The 25,777-nt window shown below is 41.2% G+C and overlaps 3 protein-coding genes across 3 annotated transcripts; 2 read left to right on the top strand and 1 right to left on the bottom strand.

The window, feature by feature from the left end:
- The first annotated feature begins 1,198 nt into the window (after positions 1–1,198).
- On the top strand, positions 1,199–7,883 carry sb:cb1058 (uncharacterized protein LOC394209 homolog). The gene is made up of 3 exons (XM_063187339.1): positions 1,199–1,290; positions 1,684–2,313; positions 6,557–7,883. Exons 2-3 carry the CDS (start codon positions 1,699–1,701, stop codon positions 6,695–6,697), a joined length of 756 nt encoding a protein of 251 aa, XP_063043409.1. The 5' UTR covers positions 1,199–1,290; positions 1,684–1,698; the 3' UTR covers positions 6,698–7,883.
- Positions 7,884–13,877: 5,994 nt separating this feature from the next.
- Positions 13,878–16,411, top strand: LOC134437486 (uncharacterized). Its single transcript, XM_063186969.1, has 2 exons — positions 13,878–14,065; positions 15,674–16,411. Exons 1-2 carry the CDS (start codon positions 14,005–14,007, stop codon positions 16,288–16,290), a joined length of 678 nt encoding a protein of 225 aa, XP_063043039.1. The 5' UTR covers positions 13,878–14,004; the 3' UTR covers positions 16,291–16,411.
- A 1,529-nt stretch (positions 16,412–17,940) lies between these two features.
- On the bottom strand, positions 17,941–25,700 carry arl2 (ADP-ribosylation factor-like 2). Its single transcript, XM_063187340.1, has 5 exons — positions 25,507–25,700; positions 25,236–25,346; positions 24,434–24,596; positions 19,874–19,954; positions 17,941–18,453 (listed from the first exon to the last, which is right to left on the bottom strand). The coding sequence occupies exons 1-5, from the start codon at positions 25,569–25,571 to the stop codon at positions 18,319–18,321; spliced, it is 555 nt and encodes a 184-aa protein (XP_063043410.1). The 5' UTR covers positions 25,572–25,700; the 3' UTR covers positions 17,941–18,318.
- Between the last annotated feature and the right edge of the window lie 77 nt (positions 25,701–25,777).

Below are 25,777 nucleotides of genomic sequence, written 5' to 3' on the forward strand. Positions count from 1 at the left end.
ATGGCTATTTTCCAAGTAGGTGGTCCAGTGAAGTGAACTAAAAGTTAAAAATCTCCTCATATGATTGAGTGTTTGGAGCCAGCGGGGCATACTAAGTAGTATTTGTCCTACTTTAACGCTTCCACTGAATTATCTTTTTCCCTACACATTATATACATCTGATCTTGCTGGACAGAACTTCATCAGTGGTGTCCCAACTTGGTCTATGAGATAAAAGGGGGCTGGCTACATGGGAGGAGTGGTTTTTAGTTTGGCAATGGCGTATTACATGCATATGACCACATGTCGGTGATGGGGTAAATCACATTCAATCATTTCAGACTTCAACAGAGCTCACCCTCTTGTCTGAAATCATTGTTAAATTAGGCAGGGCCAGTCCCTCTGTGTGACATTAATACGGAGGTATGGAAAACCAGACTGACAATGACCAGTTAGTCACTAAACATGCAGATGCACTTTGGCAGTGCCAGGGTCAAATTAGCATTTTTTTATTTTATATTACATGTTTTATTTATTTTACAGTGCCGCAAAAATGGATCGTGGCAAACTTATGTTTACAATGTCCAATGTTTATGAAATACTTGGCCATGCGTCTTTCAATACATATTTGCCTGAACAAAATGGAGTCTTGCTTTTCATTCACTTTCATAGTGTGTCATTTAAGTATTTTGTTACTCGGGGGGGGGGGGGGGGTTAATTATATATAGTATTATAATTTGTTTATCAAATCAATAGGGGGGGACGTAGCAAATGGTAACATGACACCCCTTTGATGACCTTTGTACGTGGGTGTAATAAGCCTTGACTTGGTGGTAAATAATTATCCCCTGACCTTTTACCTGCTTTTAGAGTTTAATACATTTTTTAAATGCATGTAGTTGCTAAAGAACTTTTTGTGAATGGAATTTGATGATATAAATTACAAACAATGATCTACCAAGACATGAACAGCTTGATTTCACAAGATGGAAAATCAGAGACGTTCGCCACAATTCATCAATGTCTTGTACCTGAAATGCAGTTCTTTGGAAATGTGACAAATCACAAGTATATAATAATTCTACACTCTATTATTTTTGTATGTCCTGTGAAATGAATTACAATGGTGTGTTTTGACAACCAACCATTGAGTTCTATATCAGTGAAGGAGGACCTGCCAGGTTCAGACTTGAATTTATATAGCAGGGCAGGACTTTGTGTGTGCACGTACACACACAAAACAGCTGAGCTGATAACACAGGAGCACAGAAGTCCTCAGACTCACCCGGGGCTGTGTTCCAGACACTTAAGGTAAATCTTCACACCTTCTTCTCTATTTTTTACTGATACTATATTTCTCCTCAACGTCTTGATAAGTACCACATTTGTTGTGTATGCGGAGTTGAAGAAAAACTAATCAAAGAATTTGGGCTGTGGTATTTTTAATATGCCAATTCTAAATAACATAGGAAGAAGAGAAAGTTTCAACACATTTTCAGTGTGTCTGGGCATGATATAAGTATATAACCAATCTAAGTTTCATATTTTCTTTGTGTCAATGTGAACATAGTGATATGGTGATTCGTATATGGTGATCCGTATATGGTAAAGACATGCCTATTTTGTATCTGAACTGTTAAGTGAGTCATGCAGCACTGTGATAGTTTAAGGTGAGTTAATGTCACATCTTTATTCATGAAATAGACAAGGAAGACAACGATGACTGGCAACAAATCCAAGAGAACCAGACTTGCCTCAGCCCCCTCATTTCTGGACAAGTCAGGAGGACTGTATGGACGTTTAGATGATGACACAGAACTGGACAATGGAGACCAGCCAGAGAACACCCAATCAGAAGCAACCCCAGGGACAGGGGTGGCCGGGACAAAGTCAAGTGGACGGTTGAAAACGGACCAGGGCATGTTCCACTTCAACCGAGGCATGGTCCACGACGAAGGCACGACCACCCTGCTGAGACGCAAACCCAGCCGATGGAGCAGGAGAAGCTCCAGGAAGGCTAAAGCAGACAAGAGCTCCTCCACCACAGAGAAGGACAACCAGGAGAGCCCCACCACGGACTCTCACACACCCCCTATCTGTGAGTCATCGTCTGACACCCAAACAGAGCAAGTCCCAGCTGGAGGACAGGAGTCGGAGACCCCCATCGTTCACTTTTCGATCAGGGAGGAGGCTGACGACCGGGCCCTCATATGGGGGCAAAGCTGTGACAGAGAAGTGGAGGAGGAGAAGGAGGTGAAGGAGACACAGGGGCAGAAGATTGGGGATGAGCAGATGAAGATGGCAAAGAGAAGCACTCTGAAGCTCTACCGCAAGGTGAGGAGGAGTACTGTCTGTATGCGTGTGGTTTGGGAGATTTAACTCACCACAATAAGTAAGATGAAGATGGATTAAGTTCTAAATGTTACTTGGTGAGGTGTGCTATTAATATGTGTATGGTAATAGAGTGGTTTACGATATTTAACCAACCACAATGGTAAAAAAGATTTTGTTCTTAAATGTTCAACATCAAGCATCTTTGATGGCTGGACACTGCCACAACAAATATCAACATCCTTTATTTGTGTGTGAATAGTACATAGACTTTTGGAAACATCAACACAAACTAAATCCTAGTTCTAAATCTTACTGGGGACCAAAAACTCTTATCAAAAACTGGGTTTCACATCAAGTTTCCTTGGTGGTGGGGCACTCCCACAACAAACGGCACCATACCTCAGTTGACAGTTGTGATGAAATTTGGAAGGTATAAGTATAGGTATATAGGTATAAAGCCACCTCCAGTTTCACCCTGCCTAGACAAGACAGTAACTGACTAAAATGTAATCAGTTTTTTGTTTTTTTTTAAGAAAAAAGATTTAGGGGAACAAAACATCGCTCATCAACTGATCATTTGCATCCCTAAATGGAGCACTAAAGCCAAGCTACCATACTGATACAATTGCTAATACTTATTCTGACTGTGAATTTCCAGAAATCTCCATGCATTGCTTACACATTTTTGATTGCTATTATTATTTAATTATTGGAATGATATCTTGAGTTAATTCTGAGCATTAGTGTGCAGTGTGCTCTGATTCCCGAATGTTCACTATTGGATAGCCCCTTGAGATGAACCTCCTGGTTTTTGAGAGGACCCCAAAAATGTTCTCATGTGACACCATGCTTTGCCATCCCATACAATCTTCTACTTGTTTAGTTTGCCTACAGGTTTTGCATACAGGGAAGTCTTTCTCCTGGGAGCTCCAACTAGTTACAAATTAACAGACACACACACAGTTGCATAATCGATTTATGGCAAAGAATTTGGGAGGGTGACAAAAGGGGATAAAGTCCTGATGAGTTGTTCACCTCTGTGTGCTAGTACAAGTCATACCTGTTCCCTCGTTACCAGGTAATAATTACAACGTTACTGCATAACGCCAAACACAGTGGGCTCAAAGGGTGCCACATGTCTGCCCTGTTGTCTTCTGATGAATATTAGTAGTCAGGTGAAGTCATCATGATGGCATCACCCAATGACCTCATGTGGAATAGATCTCTACACAGTTATCCACTACACAACTGTATGTTTAAAGCATTTATTTATTTATTTATTTTATTTATTTATTTAATTAAATGTACTGTAAATATTGTCTCTAAGGTTTTCTCTATCTTTCATCAATTCTATTTCCCCTCGGGATTAATACATGATAAATGATACTCTACTCTACTCTACTCTAATCAAACCTGTAGAGCAAAGAAAATGAAAATAAACTCTGTAACACCAGGCTCTCATTAATGGTTTCGGGCGATAAAACTGTAGGGCAAAAAGCAAAACAATTTACTGTTATTTTAAAGTAGGATTCACAGTAAAAACAATTATGCAGTATAGAGTGATTAGATTGTACTTGGCGTACAGTTTATTACCTTCGCCAGAAGGTTATGTTTTGCCCGCCGTGTATTTATTTATTTATTTATTTATTTATTTTTCCAAAGTGTTTTATTAAGTACAGGCCCTGCTCACGTGCACATCAGCCATGACTGAAGAGTGAGCAGTGTTTACCTTCTCTCCCGCCCACATTCTTTAGTATGACATTTGCATACTGGAATCAGCATAAGGGTGCCATTTGTTTATTTGACTTTCGTCATAAAAAAATGTTAAATATTTAATTTTACCTGCTTTGACCAGGAAATGGCAGCATTTACTCTATGCTCTATTTGAAGAGCTCTTTTACAAAATGAGAGATATCCATTTTATAGAATGTTGGGAAATTGACATTTTTGTATTGGGCATTCCATTGAATTGCATTACAAAATGCATTTTATAGAGGTTTAAAAAGCATGTTCTCAAAACATTTGAATGGCAAGAATTCACACATAGATGATAGGACTACTTATCAGTCAATTCCAATATTAAAGTGTAAAAAGTCAAAAATGGTGGATATAGCGTTTTGGAAAAGAGCTCTTCATTTGCTCTTACACCTAACAAACAATTTGACCATGAAACCGTTCAATGACGAGGTCAATGTCCTAAAGTAGTGCAAGGGATGCATGCACATCCAGTAAAACAGGTGCTGGATCAAACAAATACACGTAAAAGAAGGAGGAAAAATTCGCACACTGTTGCTGCTCACTGATTTATTCAACACGTTTCCACATTAGGCGGTCTTCGTCAGGTGTATACGTAGTGTTGAAGAAATCGGTGAGCAGCAACAGTGTGCAGATTTTTCCTCCTTCTTTTAAGGCAGATGTCCCAACCCTAGGCCATGCAGTAGCTGCCCCCAAGTCAACATGCTGCCTGGCATCTTTTGTACCCCTTTGTAGACCTTGCAACTTAGAATATGCACTTCCACAAAAAACAATGGGCTCACTTGTTCATGTGCTACCTCAGGACTTTGAAATTCCTCAGTCTGTTTGCCATCATACATTAACACTAGCATGTCTAACGCCACGCCACACAAAATTCCATTCATCCACACTTTTTGTTGCCCTTGTCCCTGCTGTTGCGATAAGACTATTGACAGTGTATACACACAGACAGCTACAGCAGGGGAGGGAGGGAGGGAGGGACAGAGGAAACATGTTGAGGTGTGGAGATAAGAGAGCCATTACGTCTCCTCACCTCACATGCTTCACCTTGACTCTCAAAGGGGACGACCACAAGGGGGTCAGGGTCATGGAAAGGAAAACCATCTGTGATAAATGACAACATCCATATATTCAGACTGTACTATTACAGACAATCCAAGAGAAGTGTTTTATTGTGGTCCCCACCCTAACAAATAGGTCACAAGTTTTATTTGAAATTTGGGAGAAAAATATGTTAACGGTTTTCTTTCTGAGAAATGATGTATGGAATACAAGTTTACAAGTTTATTTATTTAAAAAGGGACAGCATATATTACCAGCATTTAAACAAAAATGCTAAATACACAAGATTATAGCCATGAGGCTAATTTCCATCTTTTGTCCCTTGACAGGTTTGATGTTCCTTAAAAAAAACAAGGTTAAAACAAAACTAAAAATACACAGTTATAGTACACAGTTGTAAAATTATAGAGTCAAAGATATGTCACACATTTTAAAAAATAAATAATACAAAATACAATTACAAGATACAATACCCAAATAAGTTAAAGAACAGCTGCCAGTAGTAGCCTAACTATGAGAAATTATGTTGACAGCATTGAGAATCTAATAACCACAATTTTAACTGTTTGCTGAATGAGTTTACTGTTGGCAGTTCTCTAATTTTACTGGGAATTGTGTTCCAGGTGTGACATGTATGGAATGTGTAGAAGTTGAGACAGATGTTCCTGTGTGTCCAGTTTTTGTTGTCTCTGCTGACCTGAAGGGTATTCATACCCTTGTATGAATAAGTTGGTATTAGAAAAAACATTTAAAAAAAACATCATCAAAAGCATTACCTTGGTCTGCCCTACAAAAGCAAAGTGCAGTAACGACATGTTTTGTCAAAATTGAACTTAGACTGAAAATTGTCTTCATAACATCTTCGACAAAGCCATATGGTCCAAATGTGTCCCCTTTTCAGAGAAATTATTCCTTTGTCGGATTTGCAGTAAGTACAATATCCAACCCCATACCAGTACTTTTAAGGCCTTTTTTCTCAGTTTCAGTGTTGGCGTAGTTCCTGCCCTTTGCCTTTGTTAGGGCAGGATTGTTATCATGACGGTTTTAATTACCTCCGCCAAGCAGGTTATGTTTTTGGTCACGTTGGTTTGTTTGTTTGTTTGTCTGTTTGTCTGTCTGTTTGTTTGTCAGCAGGGTAACTCAAAAAGTTACGCACAGATGTTGATGAAGTGGTTGGATATGACAAAGGGTACAAGTGATTACATTTTGGTGGTGAATTTTTAAAAGATTTCTCATCATTACGGCCAGGATAGAGCAAATTTTGACATTCCAGTTAGTAACTCCACAAAAACAAGGCAGAAAGACATGAATTAGGGTGGAACATGTTCTATTACCTTGGTGGAGGTCTGCCCTCTCTGAGTGCATTTCTAGTTAATAACAGACCTCAAAATGCCTGACACTGATGGTTGATTTATCTGTTTTCCAGGCAATAGACCGGGCTTTCCGGCGAGGATGGGAGGCCTTTGTTACCAGCCTGTACAGTGTGTCTCTGAGTCCTGTATCGTCTGCTCCAGTACCCCAAAAAGCCCAGCAAAGTGGTGGATCTGTACTGATCGATTATAGATAGGTCAACTGACTCATGGAAAATCCCCGCACAGAACACAGTGTTATATTAGGAGGGGGTGAAAGTTCACATTGTGTGGGAATGGAAGATACTGTGTTCTTCCTGTTAGCTATATTTAGACTTTTTACTGCATGGTATAAATCTCAATGGACCGTATTGAAGGAAGATTATCAATTGTGTCTGTTATCTGAGATTATGGTCCTTATTAATCACTTAACACATGGCTATAATGAGGCCGATTTTGTTGTGCTGATGTGAGCCTGTGACTTTTTTAAAATGTAAATTATAAAAACATTCACGTCATCAGATATTCTATATTTATTACTGTCCATGTTGAAAATGTTTTCATCTTGTTTAGTCTTTTGACTATGACATCTAGGAAAAACACTCACCCCGTGTCTCAATACATGTGCTTGTGCACTTCGTGCACTGTGTTTCAGTGCATAGGGCGCGCACGCTGAAATTTCGGTTGAGTTAGTGCACTGAAAGCGCCCGGATAATCCCCTAACTATGGTGGAAAACGCAGTGCTTGAACAATGGACATGGCGCGCATTAAACGGCCATGTTGATAATGAAATGGAGGAAAGGTGGCGTTCAGTTCAGTAGAGGAGTTTGGTCAACAGTCTCCTAATTATGTAAGTAATGTCGCTGAGACAACAACCTTTTCATGCCAAGCCGAGAATTGTATTGTGTGATAGTTGGCCTTTGGGGTGAATGAGATGTAAATACAACAGGAGACGCTGTGCAATGTAAACAGTAGCCAACCAATATTTTGGTGAGCTAATGCCATGCCCAGCCATCACTTCCAGCGAGGGCGCAGTGCATAGTGGTCAGATTTTTCCACGATTCTATGCACTGAAAGCCTCAGTGCAATGTGTGCACTATGCACTAACCGCCAGTGCACTGACACAAGTGCGTGGAATGAGACGTAGGGACTGTGTACCAAGAGGAGTCAAGAGGAGGAGATTATGTAATGCCATGTGTGTGCCTGTGTGTTTTATGTGTCTATTTGTGAACTGTTGTGAAGTCAACCGGTCCATGGACAACAGGTGCAAATTATCCATTTTGACTAACTCATATTTACATTTTGTGTCTATTAATGTGCACTGTGTCCATGGCAAATAAGCATGTCAAATAACTCTCTGTTTGTATGTTGTTTATGTTAATAAAAAGAAGCTGAAAAAACATCCTCAATATGCAGGTCTTCAAATCCATTGTGTTGGTGTCTTGAAAAGTCATTGACAATTCAATACATTATCACATATTCAACAAGAGATCCGTTTTAGCGGTCCTCAGCCCCCAGTGCTGACAGTGGTTCCTGACATGAAGGGCAAGCATTCCATGTCTATTTCGGGTTTGAGATTTTGTAAATAGCCTTAAATCTTCAATAGGGCACCGAATGGCGTAAACTACTCAACAAGTAATGAAAATAAGTTTTACTTTTTTTCATTAAATCTGATTCAGATTTAACAGAGGCACTCTTAGTCGCCTAACACCTAATGTCAATGCTAGAATCATGATATGGTATGGAGAAATGCAACAATATTGTCAGGGAGAGTAGAGATATATACTTAAAGAATCTCTGATATTGTGAAAGAATGGGCCTATACAGTGGCACATTGAGTTGAAAAAATGGTCTGTTGCCCACAATCTCAACCTTTTGGCAAAGTATCACATTGCGCAAGGATGTTGGAGACGGCCAAGCCAACCAACATTTCTTATTTGTGCGCCCTGCCTGAAATTGGTCATTTCCCCAAGTCTTGCTGATACCAATGCAACATGATATTGTGGTTGTTTGTAGGTTTGCCCTTGATAAGCCAATGAACTTCCTCAACTTGATTTCATCCCGATGTGGGTCTAGCGTCGTTAGGCAAGGCCTGCCCGTCACCAAGACTTGCCCGTCATCCGCGCAAGGTTAATTTTTTGGTAACGGGGTAACGCACGAGATCGCGTCTATTTGATATAGAGAAGTGCAACGATATTGTGAAAGAATGGGCCTATTCAGTGGCACATTGAGTTGAAGAATTGGTCTGTTGCCCACGATCTCAACCTTTTGGCAAAGTATCTCCTTGTCGATGTGGGTCTAGCGCCACTAGGCAAGGCCTGCCCGTCACCAAGACTAATTTTGGTTACGCACGATGTTATCGCTTATTGGTGTGGAGGAATTGTGGATTTTTTTTAATGGCCAGATTGTATTGTGGCACTGTGTGATGTCCTTTGCCATTGTCATGGAGACTGTTTTGACAGAATGCACATCTGCGTGATTGCACGTGGAATATTCGGTAGTAACTAGGTCCACTGCAATCAATGAAACGAGAGCGCATCTTACCGAAAGCCGACGCGTTCTCGTTACCATGGTTTGTTGTGGAAACACGCATAGTCACCCATCATCATTAATGTTTTCAAACAACACGTCAAGGCAGCAAATGTATACCTCCTCCACATCAAGCCGGATAAATACAAGTTCAGAAACTTAAAGGGATACACTGTGCGTTTGTAGCTTGTAGAACGATGGCGCATTTCATCAAGATCAAGAACACAAGTCCTTTCACAAGTCCCGTTGAGGTTTTACTGAGGCGCGACTACTCACCTGCCCGTCGTCAGCAAGGCTTATTTTGGTAACGGGGTAACGCACGAGATCACTTCTTTTTGGTATGGAGAAATGCAACAATATTGTGAAAGAATGGGCCTATTCAGTGGTACATTGCTTTGAAGAATTGGTCTGTTGCCTACGATCTCAACCTTTTGGCAAAGTTTCTCCTTGTGCAAGAGTGTTGGAGACGGCCAACCAACATTTCTAATTGGTGCGCCCTACCTGGAATTGGCCATTTCCCCAGTCTTTGATACCAATGCAACATGAGGGCGTTTAAAAAAATAATTAAAAATGTGATTTTCAACTGAGGCTGTTTGTAGGTCTGCCCTTGATAAGCCAATGAACTTCCTCAACTTGATTTCATTCCGATGTGGGTCTAGCGCCACTAGGCAAGACCTCCCCGTCACCAAGACTAATTTTGGTTACGCACGATGTTATCGCTTATTGGTGTGGAGGAATTGTGGATTTTTTAATGGCTAGAGTTTGTTGTGGCAACTGTGTGATGTCCGTTGCCATTGTCATGGAGAATGTTTTGAAAGAATGCACATCTGCGTGATTGCACGTTGAATATTCGGTAGTTCCACTGCAATCAATGGAACGAGAGCGCATCTTACCGAATGATGCGGTTCTCGCCGTTGCCATGGTGGGTTTGTTGTGGAAACGGGCCACGGTAGCATCATTGCCGGATAAATACAAATTCAGAAACAAGTCAAGTCGGGGTTTTACTGTGGCGCGACTACTCACCTGCCCGTCGTCCGCAAGGTTTATTTTTTTGGTAACGGGGTAACGCACGAGATCACGTCTATTTGGTATGGAGAAGTGCAACGATATTGTGAAAGAATGGGCCTATTCAGTGGCACATTGAGTTGAAGAATTGGTCTGTTGCCCACGATCTCAACCTTTTGGCAAAGTGTCTCCTTGCGTAAGAGTGTTGGAGACGGCCAACCGACATTTCTTATTGGTGCGCCCTACCTGGAATTGGCCATTTACCCCAGTCTTTGATACCAATGCAACATGAGGGCGCTTAAAAAAAAAGTGGTTTTCAACTGTGGCTGTTTGTAGGCCTACCCTTGACAAGCCAACGAACTTCCTCAACTTGATTTCACTCCGATGTGGGTCTAGCGCCGCTAGGCAAGGCCTGCCCGTCACCAAGACTAATTTTGGTTACGCACGATGTTATCGCTTTTGCCTGGTTACCACCAGACCTAATCACAAGTGAGATGTCTTTCAGATCGAAACGATTGTGTAGAACGTAAGGCAGTATGGGTGTTCCCAGGCTATTATCGCTTATTGGTGTGGAGGAATTGTGGATTTTTTTAATGGCTAGAGTTTGTTGTGGCAACTGTGTGGTGTCCGTTGCCATTGTCATGGAGAATGTTTTGAAAGAATGCACATCTGCGTGATTGCACGTTGAGTATTCGGTAGTTCCACTGCAATCAATGGAACGAGAGCGCATCTTACCGAATGCTGCGGTTCTCGCCGTTGCCATGGTGGTTTTGTTGTGGAAACGGGCCACGGTAGCATCATTGCCGGATAAATACAAAATTCAGAAACAAGTCAAGTTGGGGCTTTACTGTGGCGCGACTACTCGCCTGCCCGTCGTCCGCAAGGTTTATTTTTTGGTAACGGGGTAACGCACGAGAACACGTCTATTTGGTATAGAGAAGTGCAACGATATTGTGAAAGAATGGGCCTATTCAGTGGCACATTGAGTTGAAGAATTGGTCTGTTGCCCACGATCTCAACCTTTTGGCAAAGTATCTCCTTGTCGATGTGGGTCTAGCGCCACTAGGCAAGGCCTGCCCGTCACCAAGACTAATTTTGGTTACGCACGATGTTATCGCTTATTGGTGTGGAGGAATTGTGGATTTTTTTTAATGGCCAGAGTTTATTGTGGCAACTGTGTGATGTCTGTTGCCATTGTCATGGAGACTGTTTTGAAAGAATGCACATCTGCGTGATTGCACGTGGAATATTCGGTAATAACTAGGTCCACTGCAATCAATGAAACGATAGCGCATCTTACCGAAAGCCGACGCGTTCTCGTTACCATGGTTTGTTGTTGAAACACGCATAGTTACCCATCATCGATTAATGTTTTCAAACAACACATTAAGGCAGCAAATGTATACCTCCACCAAGCCGGATAAACGGATACACTGTGCGTTTGTAGCTTGGAGAACGATGGCGCATTTCATCAAGATCAAGAACACAAGTCCTTTCACAAGTCACGTTGGGGTTTTACTGTGGCGCGACTACTCACCTGCATGTCGTCCGCAAGGTTTATTTTTTGGTAACGGGGTAACGCACGAGATCACGTCTATTTGGTATGGAGAAATGCAACGATATTGTGAAAGAATGGGCCTACTCAGTGGCACATTGAGTTGAAGAATTGGTCTGTTGCCCACGATCTCAACCTTTTGGCAAATTTTCTCCTTGTGCAAGAGTGTTGGAGACGGCCAACCAACATTTCTAATTGGTGCGCCCTACCTGGAATTGGCCATTTCCCCCAGTCTTTGATACCAATGCAACATGAGGGCGTTTAAAAAAATAATTTAAAATGTGATTTTCAACTGAGGCTGTTTGTAGGTCTGCCCTTGATAAGCCAATGAACTTCCTGAACTTGATTTCATTCCGATGTGGGTCTAGCGCCACTAGGCAAGACCTCCCCGTCACCAAGACTAATTTTGGTTACGCACGATGTTATCGCTTATTGGTGTGGAGGAATGCTGGATTTTTTTAATGGCTAGAGTTTGTTGTGGCAACTGTGTGATGTGCGTTGCCATTGTCATGGAGAATGTTTTGAAAGAATGCACATCTGCGTGATTGCACGTTGAGTATTCGGTAGTTCCACTGCAATCAATGGAACGAGAGCGCATCTTACCGAATGCTGCGGTTCTCGCCGTTGCCATGGTGGTTTTGTTGTGGAAACGGGCCACGGTAGCATCATTGCTGGATAAATACAAATTCAGAAACAAGTCAAGTTGGGTTACTGTGGCGCGACTACTCACCTGCCCGTCGTCCGCAAGGTTTATTTTTTGGTAACGGGGTAACGCACGAGAACACGTCTATTTGGTATAGAGAAATGCAACAATATTGTGAAAGAATGGGCCTATTCAGTGACACATTGCGTTGAAGAATTGGTCTGTTGTTGCCCACGATCTCAACCTTTTGGCAAAGTTTCTCCTTGCGTAAGAGTGTTGGAGACGGCCAACCAACATTTCTAATTGGCGCGCCCTACCTGGAATTGGCCGTTTCCCCCAGTCTTTGATACTAATGCAACATGAGGGCGTTTAAAAAAATAATAATTTAAAAAGTGGTTTTCAACTGAGGCTGTTTGTAGGCCTACCCTTGACAAGCCAACGAACTTCCTCAACTTGATTTCATTCCGATGTGGGTCTAGCGCCGCTATAGGCAAGGCCTGCCCGTCACCAAGACTAATTTTGGTTACGCACGATGTTATCGCTTATTGGTGTGGTTGAGAAACTGTGGCTTTTTTCAATGGCCTGAGTTTGTTGTGACAACTGTATGATGTCCTTTGCCATTGCCATGGAGAATGTTTTGAAAGAATGCACATCTGCGTGACTGCACGTGGAATATTTGGTAGGCCCACTGCAATCAATGGAACGAGAGCACATCAAGCTGCCGTTCCCGCCGTTGCGCGGCCAGTCCTGTTCAAAAGCAAGCGCGCTATTTTGCCACTCATTTGAATGGGACACTGCCGGTCACTGCCGCCCAAAATCCACTCGAGTTCTATTTTCCAAATGCTGCGCGGAGCAGATCTGGTTCCCGCACCGCTACCGCCCGACTACCGCCGGTTGGTGTGGAAGGACAGATCTGTTCCATGTATTTTCGCCACGGCCGGTAAAACCGGTAAAATCGCTTCTGCCCCGCGACGCTTCACCGCTCTACGGTGCTCGTGTGCAATTGACGATCATTTCGGTTTTCATGTAGCCCTGTTCTCCGTCTCGGGATGATACAGGATACCTCCGGACATGTTAATAATAACGTCTCGCGCTTGCTGTTTGTGTAAGCACCTTTTCCCATTGTAAAGTTTTAACAAAAAAACAAAACAAAAAAAACACTTAAGACGTCTCATGGCTGGTAGCCTAGTAGGTGCACTAATTTTTAATTTTTAAGATGCAGAGCTGATGACCCCATCATCATTTCACTACAATTACCATGTATGTGACAAATAAAAGTACTTGAACTTGAACCTACAGTCGTAGGCTATCTGTCTGGTTTAGGGATGGGTTCAGGCGCAACTCCTCGTGTGGTCACAAATAGGCCTACAGTTATTACTGACAGATTAGGTTAGGTATGGGTTTTGGTCTAGCTACAGGTTCTGCTACAGGCACTGATTCCGCTAGAAAATCCACGAGCAGGACTTTCGCAAATTAATTTGACGACGGGAGATTCTGTCCCACTGTAGGCTATGGTTTTCCCATTGACATCTCAAAATGGGTTTCCCCCATGAGGCTCATGTTTCAGTATTCGAATGTTAACACGTTCTGTTTTGACAACAGTTCAGAACGCAACATTGTTGCTGTTTTTATTACTACCATGGCACCTAAAATGCTAATGAAGATTCCATATCCCACACAAGTGATTTTTTTCACAGCGAGGTACCCGGATTTCAAAGTCACTCAGCAACTATCGTCGAATTATAAATTCAAGAAGAAAAAAAATAGGCTGCTCTTCGTGTCTGGCACTGGCTATGGCAACTGCATCCTATTCTTTAGCGATTTTACTTCTGCAGTTTTGCATAATCAACCAAGGTAAAACCGCAATCACGTCTTACAAACGTTTCACCTCAGATTTACACAGCCATGCAGCTAACGGTCGCTGTAAATAAGCTAACAAGGGACCTAGCCTGTCAACCAGATTATTTATTCGGTTTTTTTTTATCATTGTTTAAATAATCGATTTATTTCTTTAAAATGCTAAACAATTATCGCACTAATGTTAAAACTGCCTCTCTGTGAGAAACAAGCACATCATCATCCATTAGCTAACTAACATGTGGTGTTTGTCTGGTGCTAGCCCAGCTATCTGCAAGCAAGAATGTTTTTCATGACAAATGAGCTTTGAAAAGTTCATGATAGCACCTTTCAAGTTTATGATCACAAACTTATCACTGGACCAGAATTGCAGACTCGCTAACATGGCAAATCGAGATTACAATTGAGCTGGATATAGGCTACAATTCGCCTTTGGCTAAGCCCCGCCCTCTTTAGTTACAGTTGCTAGGTCGGACAGATAAACTTTCAATGCTGAGATATCAACGTGATTTATGCAGTGACTGCAAATTGCAGCAGTTATTCACTCATAATAAATAAAAAAAACGCATTCATAGTATTGTGAATATAAGTATTTAATTTCTGAACGGTCATGCGATGCACCACAGCTGTTATGGGCTCTTCTATGGGTATCGATATTTGTAACCAGCACCATGGTAAGCTGAGCTCGCATATCTTTTGAGCCCTGACTCAAACTTGCTAGACGAAAACGAAATCACACAACTTAATGGCTGTAGTCATCTTCAAAGCTACCACAGCAATGTGTAACATTAACGTTTGGCGTTTATATCTTCAGTAGCTTAACAAAGTCACGTCCATCAGCTGCTAGTCAAAACACTCCTGCCGTGACCGATAGTTAACTTTGCTAGCGGTGTTTCTTCATTAATTAGGTCAGAAATCCAAAATCCTACTCTGAAACAGGTTCGTGGTTTGCTTACAACCTTACTGAAAAGGGACATGAATGAGATGGTGTCATGATCGGAGCACACAAAGTATGTTTTTGATCCGTGTGCTTTCTAGTCGAGTGTGAGGCTGCCGAGACCCTTCAAGGCAGACTATTCAGCTGCTAGTAATATTAGTCCGGTTTTAGGTAAAGAGGAAAGTGATTACCACCTGTTACATCGCGGGGAAACTTGCACATTTTTCACAAATACCCCAGGCACAATTTCCAATCATATTTTAATAATAATACGACAGTATCTCGCTAACTACTTGAAAACATGCGATTTCAGCATTGAGTTCAATGGAGCGCTGTCAAAACTGTCCGAGGTTTGTCCGAGGTCGTCCTTTTGCTGCGCTGTGATTGGTCAAAAACCACTTTAGGGCGGGCCTTAGCCAAAGGTGAATTGCCTCGGATCATTTGCGGTTTAGCAGCCCAGCAAATAAATGGTTTCAGAATAGACACAAAAGAAGGGTAAGGTGCAGATTCTTGATAATTATGTCAGCCTATCATTTTCATATTGATAAACTTATTTTGTACATTTATATTTTCACCAAGTTTGTATGTTTGTCTTTAAAAAAAATACATACACAAAGACATAGCCTGAACAAACCGTCACGGCTCTCTCTCTCTCTTTATCTGCCTAGGGTTATGCAGGCCCTTTGCAGGATACACCACCATTGAGCATCCTGAACTGAGTTCCAGTGGTCAGCAGCCAGGTGAGAGCGGAGGTCTACTTGATGACCTGGAGTACAGTGGCCATGATCTCCCCCTGAATGACACCTACGCCTTTACTACATCACCCTCTCCCCCTGTGGACTGGAACCACCTTACAACCAAGCCTGAGCCAGAAGACACAGTGTTGCCCACGTCACCTGACCCTGTGTCTTTCTCATCTGGACTGGAAATGCGCGATAATGATGATAATGATGACAGTGACAACTCTGATGATGGTGCTGCCAACCGCCAAGCAAGGCCAAACCTACTGCTTTCTCCCCCGTTTGGTGTGGCTTTGTTTTCTGCAGAGGATGATGCCATGCTTGATGACCTTGAGGTGGAGCAGTTTTTGTCTGCCTCCCCAACCTTGTGGATGAGTGATGAGGGACTGGTGAGGGAGGCTAAAGCTGCTTCCTTGGGTTCAGCTCCAAGCACCAGCACCACAAGCCACACCGGCAAACTGTCGGCCCCTGATGAGGAGATTCTTGGATCGGGAGAAAGGCAAGCTGACACAGGTAGTGCAGGAGGGGCTCTGGCTCTTGTCTGACGGCCAGAATGTACCAGAGGAGGAGGAGAGTTCACACTACACTCTTTCAGGATCATGAAAGTTGAACCCTTCAAGGTGACTTGTGATCATGTCGGCAGTTTAGCTGTGGTTGAACAATAATTAACCCTTTGAGGAGTAAGGAATTTCTAGAGGTTCTTCTAGAATTTTACTGGAACACTCTACAGCTCCTATAGACGTCTGTGTTAAAAATCTCGCAAAGACATTATGACATCATAATGAGAACTCAAAATTTGGGCAAAATTCTAATCACATATTTGTGATGGTACTCCTCAAAGGGTTAAGTCAGAGATAGCATGTAGAGTTTATACAGATTATGTGTGCGTGGATTGTTTCAAATGGGAAGTGAGAGCTGGGAGTGGAAATAGATTAACTTTACTTCATTAATAAAGCAACATGAATCTGTCAGTATGTTTCTTTTGTTTCAAAGAATTATACTGTTCTTGAAAAAGTATATTGCTTTATAAAAAATATGTATATCTAATTTTCTCCAGTCCATAAAGTTTACTCAAGTATTTACTTGCATAACTATCCTCAGAAAGTCTTAATATACGGCTCAGCAGAAAGTGATGGTATGGGGACACCTTGTGGCAGAAAATAGCACAACCACAAGAGATTCAGCACTGTCATTGGACAGTTCATGAAACATTGCAGAGAATTTTGAGTAGAATTTAATATTGTCTATATTATCTTGTAAGTACTCAAAATAATTTGATTTGTTACAGCTTCCATTTCCATTTGTGGTCTCCAGGTTTACTTATGAGCCATGCACCAGTCAGGGTCTTTGCAGAACAGTGAATCGGTCACAAGTGGTCTAAAGAATGATTTAGAGATTAATTGATATAAAGGGAAAACCAGCAAGGTTGGTGTCAGCGCCTACACTTCTGACCTGTGTATTACTTGGTGCGTCCGCTACTGAAAAGTAGTGATCACTTGCAGGGGTGGGGAACCTTTTTCATTCAAGGAGCCACTTCAAATTCATCCGAGGGCCATAAAAGTACTCACGAGGGCCGTACTATGAACAAAAACCAGGATTTCCCCCTGCACTTTAGGCCTATGTTGAAAACAGACCCCACCTTCTCTAGGTCCCCTGAATATAACTTGATTGTATTGCAAATGTGTTTTCTAAGATTCCATTATCCATGTTTCATGTGAAGCTGCATATCATGCTATATAACATTAAAATAACATCAGGGGCCGCATAAAACGGCCTCAAGGGCCGCAAACGGCCCTCGAGACAAAGGTTCCTCACCCCTGACTTAAGGTAATGAAAAAAGGAGGTGCACACAAGGCTTGTGTGGGAAATTGTGTATTATAGCCAGTTTTGTAACTTTTCAGCTCCAATACACATTTCAGACATTCAGACAAGACTTGTGTGCACCTCCTTTTTTCATTACCTTAAGAGAATAATTGATATACCATCTTCAATGGTTTTATGAGGGCAAGGTTGACATGAGAAACTTGTTACGAGTCTAATGGTTGCATTTCAAAGTAATGTTAAACATTTTAATACTCATAGGTATACATTTGTCATTATGTCAGGCTAAATATTATGTACCGGTACACATTTTATTGTTTTCCCTCAAAGCCTTTGCATCCATCAACAAATTTCTTCTTAATGACAGGAGCACATTATTTTTATGTTTGTTTGCTTTATTAGTGTGAAAAGGTTAAGTGTGCACCTCACAAATCCCCCAGCCATTGTTCACAAGGCTCATCCTGCTGTTTGTTTTCGTATGACATTTTCTGTTGACATCCATGATAAGGCTAAGGCTTATTACGTAAGAGCTACGTATAGTTAACAGAAAAAAGCACTTAACACAAAAACTGCCCAAAAGTGTGATAAAAAATAAGCACTTTGTAAAAGTAAAAAGTAAATCTTAAATAACTTAGTAGAAAGCACTCTCAGTTTGCACACGAAACATGTAATGCATCTGTACAGTTCTGATTTTGTGTCAGTGAATTTCATGTCTACATTGACAACACTGGTGACAAAGGCACGCGAGTGAGTTACTCGATGGTGAATATCCGCGCGGCGATGTCATCCAGGAGCCAGTCCACTCCTGTCAGCAGGTTGTCTCCCGTCACGGCACTGCAGCCCATGATGCACCAGTGATGGGTCTTGATGTCGTCCAGAGCCAGCGCCTGCAAACACAACCCCCAGAGCCAAGGTCAGTCAGTCAGCCCTCCTCAGTGTCTCTGTCCTGATAGTGGGGATATGTCAGTGTGTGATTGTCATGATTGGAAAATCTTCATTCATTAATTTTGTGAAGCAACTTAAAGGGACACTGTGTGAGATTCTTAATTGTTTATTTCCAGAATTCATGCTGCCCATTCACTAATGTTACCTTTTTCATGAATACTTACCACCAGCATCAAATTCTAAGTATTCATTATGACTGGAAATATTGCACTTTTCATACATGAAAAGGGGGATCTTCTCCATGGTCCGCCATTTTGAATTTCCAAAAATAGCCATTTTTAGCTGCAAAAAGGGCTGTACTTGGACCATACTAGAATATATTTGCTTATTTTTTTAGTAAACTTTAATGTAAAGATCAAATTTGGCAATAGGCAGTCCAGTTTCAATGACCTGCATAGTTGCAGTACCTTTTTTGACCATTTCCTGCACAGTGTCCCTTTAAGGCATTGACTTAGACTTACACTTAGATTGGAGGTGCTTGTTATCAAGATGGTCACCTCAACAATAAAGGTAATGATACACACAGGGCAACTTTTTGAGTAATGTTGCCGGGCAACATAATGATTTACTATTCATTTTTGATGGAATGGTTGAAAAAAGTTGTCTGCTGCTGATAAAATATTGTATGATAAACAGTCTACAACATTTTATAGTATCGTTGCCCAGACAGGGTCCAGCATGGTCCCTGTTTGAACTATTCCATATTTGAAAGGCTACCCTCAAGGAAACGACTGCGTTCCATAAAATGCAGGACAGAGAGACTATGCAAGAGGTTTTTTTTACACAAGCCATCCGCTTTTTAAATTCCTGAGACAACTTTTTCTTTTACAATCATTATTCTTGACCTTGTTTTCATATTTTTCTTTTTTAAATTATTAATTATTCTACACAGCATAGAGCAGTTGCAACCTTCATTTCACTGCCAATTGTGCCTGCACAAGAAAGCATGTGACAAATAAAAATCTTGAATCTCGAATCTAAACTAAACTAAACTAGAATGCTAGTAAACCTTCCTTCCAAAGCCTCATACAGTTAAGGTAGCGCTGAGCTATCGGTCTGGACCTTTATGTATTGTGTTACCTTACTGTATTGTGCCTCCCATGCCGAGATGGAGCATTGACTGGTAGGTTGTACTAAGTCCAGAGTGGTTAACTAGAGCAGGATGCCCTTAGTTATTGCCTTTCTCGCTAATGAAATCAGAGCATGGAATTACATGACGGTACACTTTCACTTTTCTGAAGCTGGTTTGTCCATCTGCAAATCAATACCACACGGTTTATATCTCACAGAAGAGGTGTGACTGTGACTCATAATGAAGAAAGAAAGAAAGAAAGAAAGACAGAAAGAAAGGCATTCTCTGACCTCCTGGATGGCTTCCTTGGTCAAAGCCCCTGGCAAGTCCTGCTTATTGGCAAAGACCAGCAGAGTGGCTCCAGCCAGCCTCTGAAATAAAAGAAGACACCCGTCAGGTGAGAGTGAAATCAAGTTATCTTACTGCAGTTACAAAAAAACCCCAAAAAAAAACCTGTTGGGTTGTGAATAGTGGTCTACAACTTCCTCCTCGCACCTCTATACACTTTAACCGCGATGTTCAATGCCCTCCTGAAATTCTCATTGTTGGTGATTCGATTGTCAGAGATCTGATTATTCCTAGTGCTATCACGTACTGTATCCCGGGAGGAAGGGTTATTGACATCTCTCATCTCATTCCGTCTCTATTGAACAGACATTCTTCCGTAAACACTGTCATTGCTCACGTGGGGACAAATGATGTCATGGCCCGGAACTCTGTGAAGCTACAGAATGAGCTGGAGACGTTATGTTTCACTGTTGAAAGCCTCGGGAAACGCTGCATAATGTCAGGCCCTATCCCACTTAGCTCCAGTAATTCAGAGCGTTTCAGCAGATTACATAGTCTCCATACCTGGCTGAAACAATTCTGCAATCTAGCTGGTCATGATTTTATTGCTAATTTTGATATATTCTGGACCAAATCATTTTTATATAGATCTGATGGGGTGCATCCAAACAAACTGGGCCTACTAGAGCTAACCACCAACTTTATTCAGTTCATTGCTTTCAGCACACCTTGACATTCAACACAGCATGACCCAATCCAGTTCACAAACACACCCAGCTCTACTATGGGTCCTGCTGATAATTGCAGCTCTCCCTCTCCTGCTGTATCTCTGATATCTGATATCTCCCTGCCAGAGACTGTCCTTCCTAATTCTTCTCCTGATATCCCTCTCAATAATGGACTAAGCCCTGAAGTCATGAATGCTACATGTCCATTGGAGTCTACTCCTGACGTTGTTCGCTTGGACAATCCATGTGTTTTTAAGGACAGAAAAGGCATTGGGTTAATCCACCTCAATATCAGAAGTATATTGCAACGAGATAAAATGGACCACTTGAATATTTTAATTGCTCAAACTAACACAGATATCTTGGTTTTATCAGAAACTTGGCTGAAGAGTGAAATTGATGACTCTGAAGTCAACCTTTCAGGCTACAATTTATTTAGAATTGACAGGGTCGGGAGGGGTGGGGGTGTGGCTATTTACGTGAAGTCACATTTCTCTGTCACATTTCTGTACTCCTTAAGTGAACCTAAATCCTTTGAATTTATTGCACTAAAGGTTTATTATGGCACCAATAACAACTCCTTCATAATAGTTGGGATTTATAGACCCCCGTCAGCTGATTCTAAATCCATAGATCAGCTTGCAGAATTGATATCTAGATTCACTGACTCAGAAGTTCTGGTTCTTGGGGATTTTAATATTGACTGGCTAACTGATGCCTCCAAACATCTTAGAGATGTTTTCTCAAGCCTATTTTTGGATCAACTTATTAATGATCCAACAAGACCAAACTCTAAGAACTTTAGCAAATCGTCTCTTATTGATCTACTTTTTACAAATAAGATGAACAAAATTAGCGCAACTGGTGTTTTTGATTTAGGGGTCAGTGACCACTGTCCCATTGCCTGTATTAGGCACAGCACTCTAACCAAAGCACTGCCTCGCATTTTGGTTAAAAGAACTATGAAACATTTTAATGAGCAAGCCTTTTTAAATGATCTCTATGAAAGTGACATTCATCTCACAACTGAAATTCCTGATGCTGACTTGGCTCTACAGTTTTTCTCAAACTCATTTATTTGCATTGTTGACAAACATGCACCTTTTAAAAAGATAAGAGTAAAAAGTAGAACAAACCCATGGTTCACCCCTGAACTCTCCTCTCTTTTTCAGTCAAGAAATAAGGCTTGGTCATTAGCAAGGAGGAGCAAGGATGCCTCTGACTGGGCAAGTTTCAGGAAAATCAGGAACAGATGTACATTATCTGTAAGAAAGGCTAAATCTGACTATTACTTTAACCTTGTCTCTAGCTCGTACTCTGATCCTGCAAAATTCTGGAAGGCTGTAAATTACAAAAACAATAAATCTGTTACACCTATGCCTTCTTCCATTAAGTTTGATGATTGTCTACTACAAGACAAATCAGACATTTGCAGTGCTCTTAACAAACATTTTTCTTTAGCCAGTCAAAGTTTTGATAATAGCAATAATCATTCCTTTATGCCTAGGGCTGGACATGATATGTGTATCAGAGACAATGTCAGAGACGATGATCTGGAATTTAGGCTTCATCCTGTGTCTAAGCATACAGTGCTATCTGCTTTATTAGCAATTGATAGTCGCAAATCCACTGGAGAAGACCACCTAGATCCCCTTTTTCTTCGCACTGCGGCATATATAATAGCAGAGCCATTATTGCACATTTTCAATTATTCTATTTCCACTGGAGTTGTCCCTACACTATGGAAATTTGCACACATTACCCCATTGCACAAGGGGGGTGATAAGACTGACCCTAACAACTATCGACCAATATCCAAGCTACCGTGTCTCTCAAAAATACTAGAGAAGTTGGTAAATGATCAGCTCAAAGAATTTCTAAATACCAATAATATTCTGAGCCCTCTCCAATCAGGCTTTAGGCCTAAACATAGTACAGTCACTGCTGCTACTAAAGTAATTGATGATATTATCACTTCTCTTGACAAGAAAAAACATTGTGCTGCCATCTTTGTGGACTTATCCAAAGCATTTGACACTGTGGACCATTCTCTGCTTCTACAAATTCTGCCTGGTATTGGTTTTAGTGCAAGTGCCTGTAAATGGTTCCAGAGCTACCTATCAAACAGACACCATACTGTAAAATTGGGTAATACTCAATCTGACCCCCTGCTAATAACCAAGGGGGTCCCACAAGGTTCAGTATTAGGTCCGGTACTCTTCACCATGTACATAAATAGCATACTCTCTCTCCTTTCCAACTGCTCTATTCATCTATATGCAGATGATACAATTTTGTATTGTGTTGCAGATTCTGTACAGCTAGCATTGGAGAATTTGCAGCAGTCTTTTAATATTCTACAAAATGCCCTCATTGGTCTTAAGCTTCTACTTAACGTAAGAAAGACTAAATGTATGGTCTTTACTCGATCTAAGCATGGCATGAAAAATGATTTTAATATATCTACTTTAGATGGGTCTGTTATTGAGAGAGTATCACATTATAAGTACCTGGGAATCTGGCTAGATGACAAGTTCACATTCAAGAAACATACTGACTGTCTTGTCACTACGCTCAGACAAAAGCTATCTTTCCTGCACAGAAATAAATATCACTTTCCTGTTTTCTGCAGAAAAAAGTTAATTGAAGCTACTTTTCTGTCTTCCCTTGACTATGGTGATGTTATTTACAGACATGCACCACTCTCTAATCTGAAGGCACTTGACACTGTTTATCATTCAGCTCTTCGTTTTATTACTGGGGATCCATATAGCACTCATCATTGCCTGTTATATGATAAAGTTGGGTGGGCTCCACTTTCTCACAGAAGGGACATGCATTATTTTATTTTTATTTTTAAGGCCCTCACTGGTAAACTCCCATTTTATATTTCATCTCTTTTAGTTTGGCACTCCAACCCATATCAAACCCGCAGCAGCAACTTTTTACTGGAGGTCCCTTATGCCCGCACTGAACTGGGTAAAACGGCTTTTAGTGTCTGTGGACCTTCACTTTGGAATACCCTACAACAAAGGATAGGTCTTCAAGCCTTAGTGTCATTAGAACATTTTAAAGTAATACTGGGAAGTTTTTTATCACATACCTGTACTTGTTTTAACTCATAAGTTTTAATTCATAGTTTGTCTTAATTTTTACCTCTTATATGATTTATGTTGCATTGTGTATGTTGTATATATATATGATTTTATATGTGTAATTGTTTGTTTTACTCGACATCATTGTAAATGAGGGCTGGGCTCTCAATGATTCTTCGAGTTTAAATAAAATGAAAATGAAAATGAAAATGAAAAATGAATATGTTGTGTACGTGTACTTGTGCCTGCGTAAAAGCATGAGCATTCCTAAAGAAAGCATTCCGGTTCAATTGAGTTACTTTACTCTTTTAAATTGAGTTTGAATGGCCAACTGTTTGACGTGGACATGTAACAGAGGTATAGTGTTCAGTGTGATGGTTTACATAAAGATTTGATAACTGGACAATATCTAAATGGGGGCAGCGTTAATGGAGGTGATCGTGTAATCAAAAGGTTGCAGGTTTCAATATAGGCCTACACTTGCCACTAAAAGGGGCACACCAAGTTTCATTTCAAAATTCCATGCCAGTCTGGCACCACAGTATCCGATTTCACACAGAATGACCCACACCGTTATCCACGGCTGGGGTGCCCTAGAGCAAGACACCGGCCTAATCCTACACTGTTCCAACTGTAACCAACCCCCTGTTTAACTCACTTACTTTGTATAGAAGCCTCTTCTTTCAGTGTGTACGTAACGTGTAAAGTATTTAGATGGTACATGATCAGCTAGTCCTACCTCTTCTAGTAACAGAGAGCTGAGTTCCTGCTTGCAGTCCTCTAGCCGGAGTCTGTCAGCGCTGTCCACAACCCACACCAGTCCGTCTGTGCTCTCAAAGTAATTCCTCCAGTACGACCGCAATGACTTCTGGCCTCCGACATCCCAAATATTGAGTTTAAACCTGCAGATCATCACAAGAACCTTGATGAGTTAAACACAACACTAGGAACACCACATTAAGTATAGCCATAACATAACCCATAACATCAACACAGGCTAGTGCACTAACAAAGATGGGCCAGGCTTCATATAATTGTCTAGTAGGCCACCATGTCCAATAAACCATCTGATTGCAATTAATATGTGTTAGACCATTTTGTCCTAAGCCCTTTCTAGGAAAGGGTGCCCTCTGTCAATGAAATCCTAAATATTTCAGCCTCTGAGGCACATACAAACATGAAATGAATTACATTTAAAAGCTAGGACCCTTGTTCTGCCTTAGAATGTGTTCATCCAACTCTAACTTATCCACATTTTTAATAAAACAGCTCAAATCTCAAAAACTTGAATGCAGCGTATATGTGTCTCCTGGACACAATGGGTTAAATTGTAACAATAACAACACATGTTGAATCAGGTGGTTTGTCTTAGGCCTACAAGATGGTCTGAATCCAAGTAGTTCATCACTAGTTGACTAAGATGTGACTAGTTTTACATTAGGTGTAGGCTTCATTCATACACGGCACAGCATTACAACTACAGTACAGTTAAAGTGTTGAAAACATTCAAATTAAAACATCAATGTTCAAGAAAAATCTACCCTCTGTGTTCTAATGTCTTAATGTTGAATCCCAGAGTTGGTGATATCGTGCTGACATCTTCGCCATTGAATTTTTTAAGAATAGTCGTCTTCCCAGCGTTGTCCAGGCCACTGAAACCACTGTTAAGTACAGCGTCGCTTACTTTGGCAAGATACGGCAGACATGAACAAAATCAACAACATCAATATTAGCATGCAATTTAGTTAGATTACGTTGAGATAACACATTGGGCACCACCCTGACATCCCAACTGCCAGTTGTAAAGGATACAGCATGAGCAATCGCATCTCGCGCTCCTTGTGTTTCATTTTCTTCAGTATTGTTAACAACCCCATCGCGATCCAATGATTAATATGTAGCAAATAATAAAAAAGACGCAGCTTCCTTACAAACTCATCTGTTTACATACAAAACTGGCTAGCCATCTATACTCATGCAGCATTCAGCCTCTGTTACCAGGAAGTAGGTTGACTGACAGACCCTCCCATTTGGCCAATCATTGGCCAGTGTGGTTAGCGTGTCGTCACAGCAGAGTAAGCGA

The sequence above is a fragment of the Engraulis encrasicolus genome, chromosome 21 (genome assembly GCF_034702125.1).
Source record: "Engraulis encrasicolus isolate BLACKSEA-1 chromosome 21, IST_EnEncr_1.0, whole genome shotgun sequence".
NCBI classification, from domain to species: domain Eukaryota; kingdom Metazoa; phylum Chordata; class Actinopteri; order Clupeiformes; family Engraulidae; genus Engraulis; species Engraulis encrasicolus.

What these genes read in the sequence shown, in the direction of transcription:
- sb:cb1058 (XM_063187339.1), top strand. Translation starts at nt 1,699, where the DNA reads ATGACTGGCAACAAATCCAAGAGAACCAGACTTGCCTCAGCCCCCTCA. An exon ending in CTCTGAAGCTCTACCGCAAG is followed by an intron (nt 2,314 to 6,556) that starts GTGAGGAGGAGT and finishes TCTGTTTTCCAG; the next exon opens with GCAATAGACCGGGCTTTCCG.
- LOC134437486 (XM_063186969.1), top strand. Translation starts at nt 14,005, where the DNA reads ATGGCAACTGCATCCTATTCTTTAGCGATTTTACTTCTGCAGTTTTGC. An exon ending in GTTTTGCATAATCAACCAAG is followed by an intron (nt 14,066 to 15,673) that starts GTAAAACCGCAA and finishes TTATCTGCCTAG; the next exon opens with GGTTATGCAGGCCCTTTGCA.
- arl2 (XM_063187340.1), bottom strand. Translation starts at nt 25,571, where the DNA reads ATGGGGTTGTTAACAATACTGAAGAAAATGAAACACAAGGAGCGCGAG. An exon ending in GAGATGCGATTGCTCATGCT is followed by an intron (nt 25,347 to 25,506) that starts GTATCCTTTACA and finishes CAGTGGTTTCAG; the next exon opens with TGGCCTGGACAACGCTGGGA. An exon ending in AAGACATTAGAACACAGAGG is followed by an intron (nt 24,597 to 25,235) that starts GTAGATTTTTCT and finishes GATGATCTGCAG; the next exon opens with GTTTAAACTCAATATTTGGG.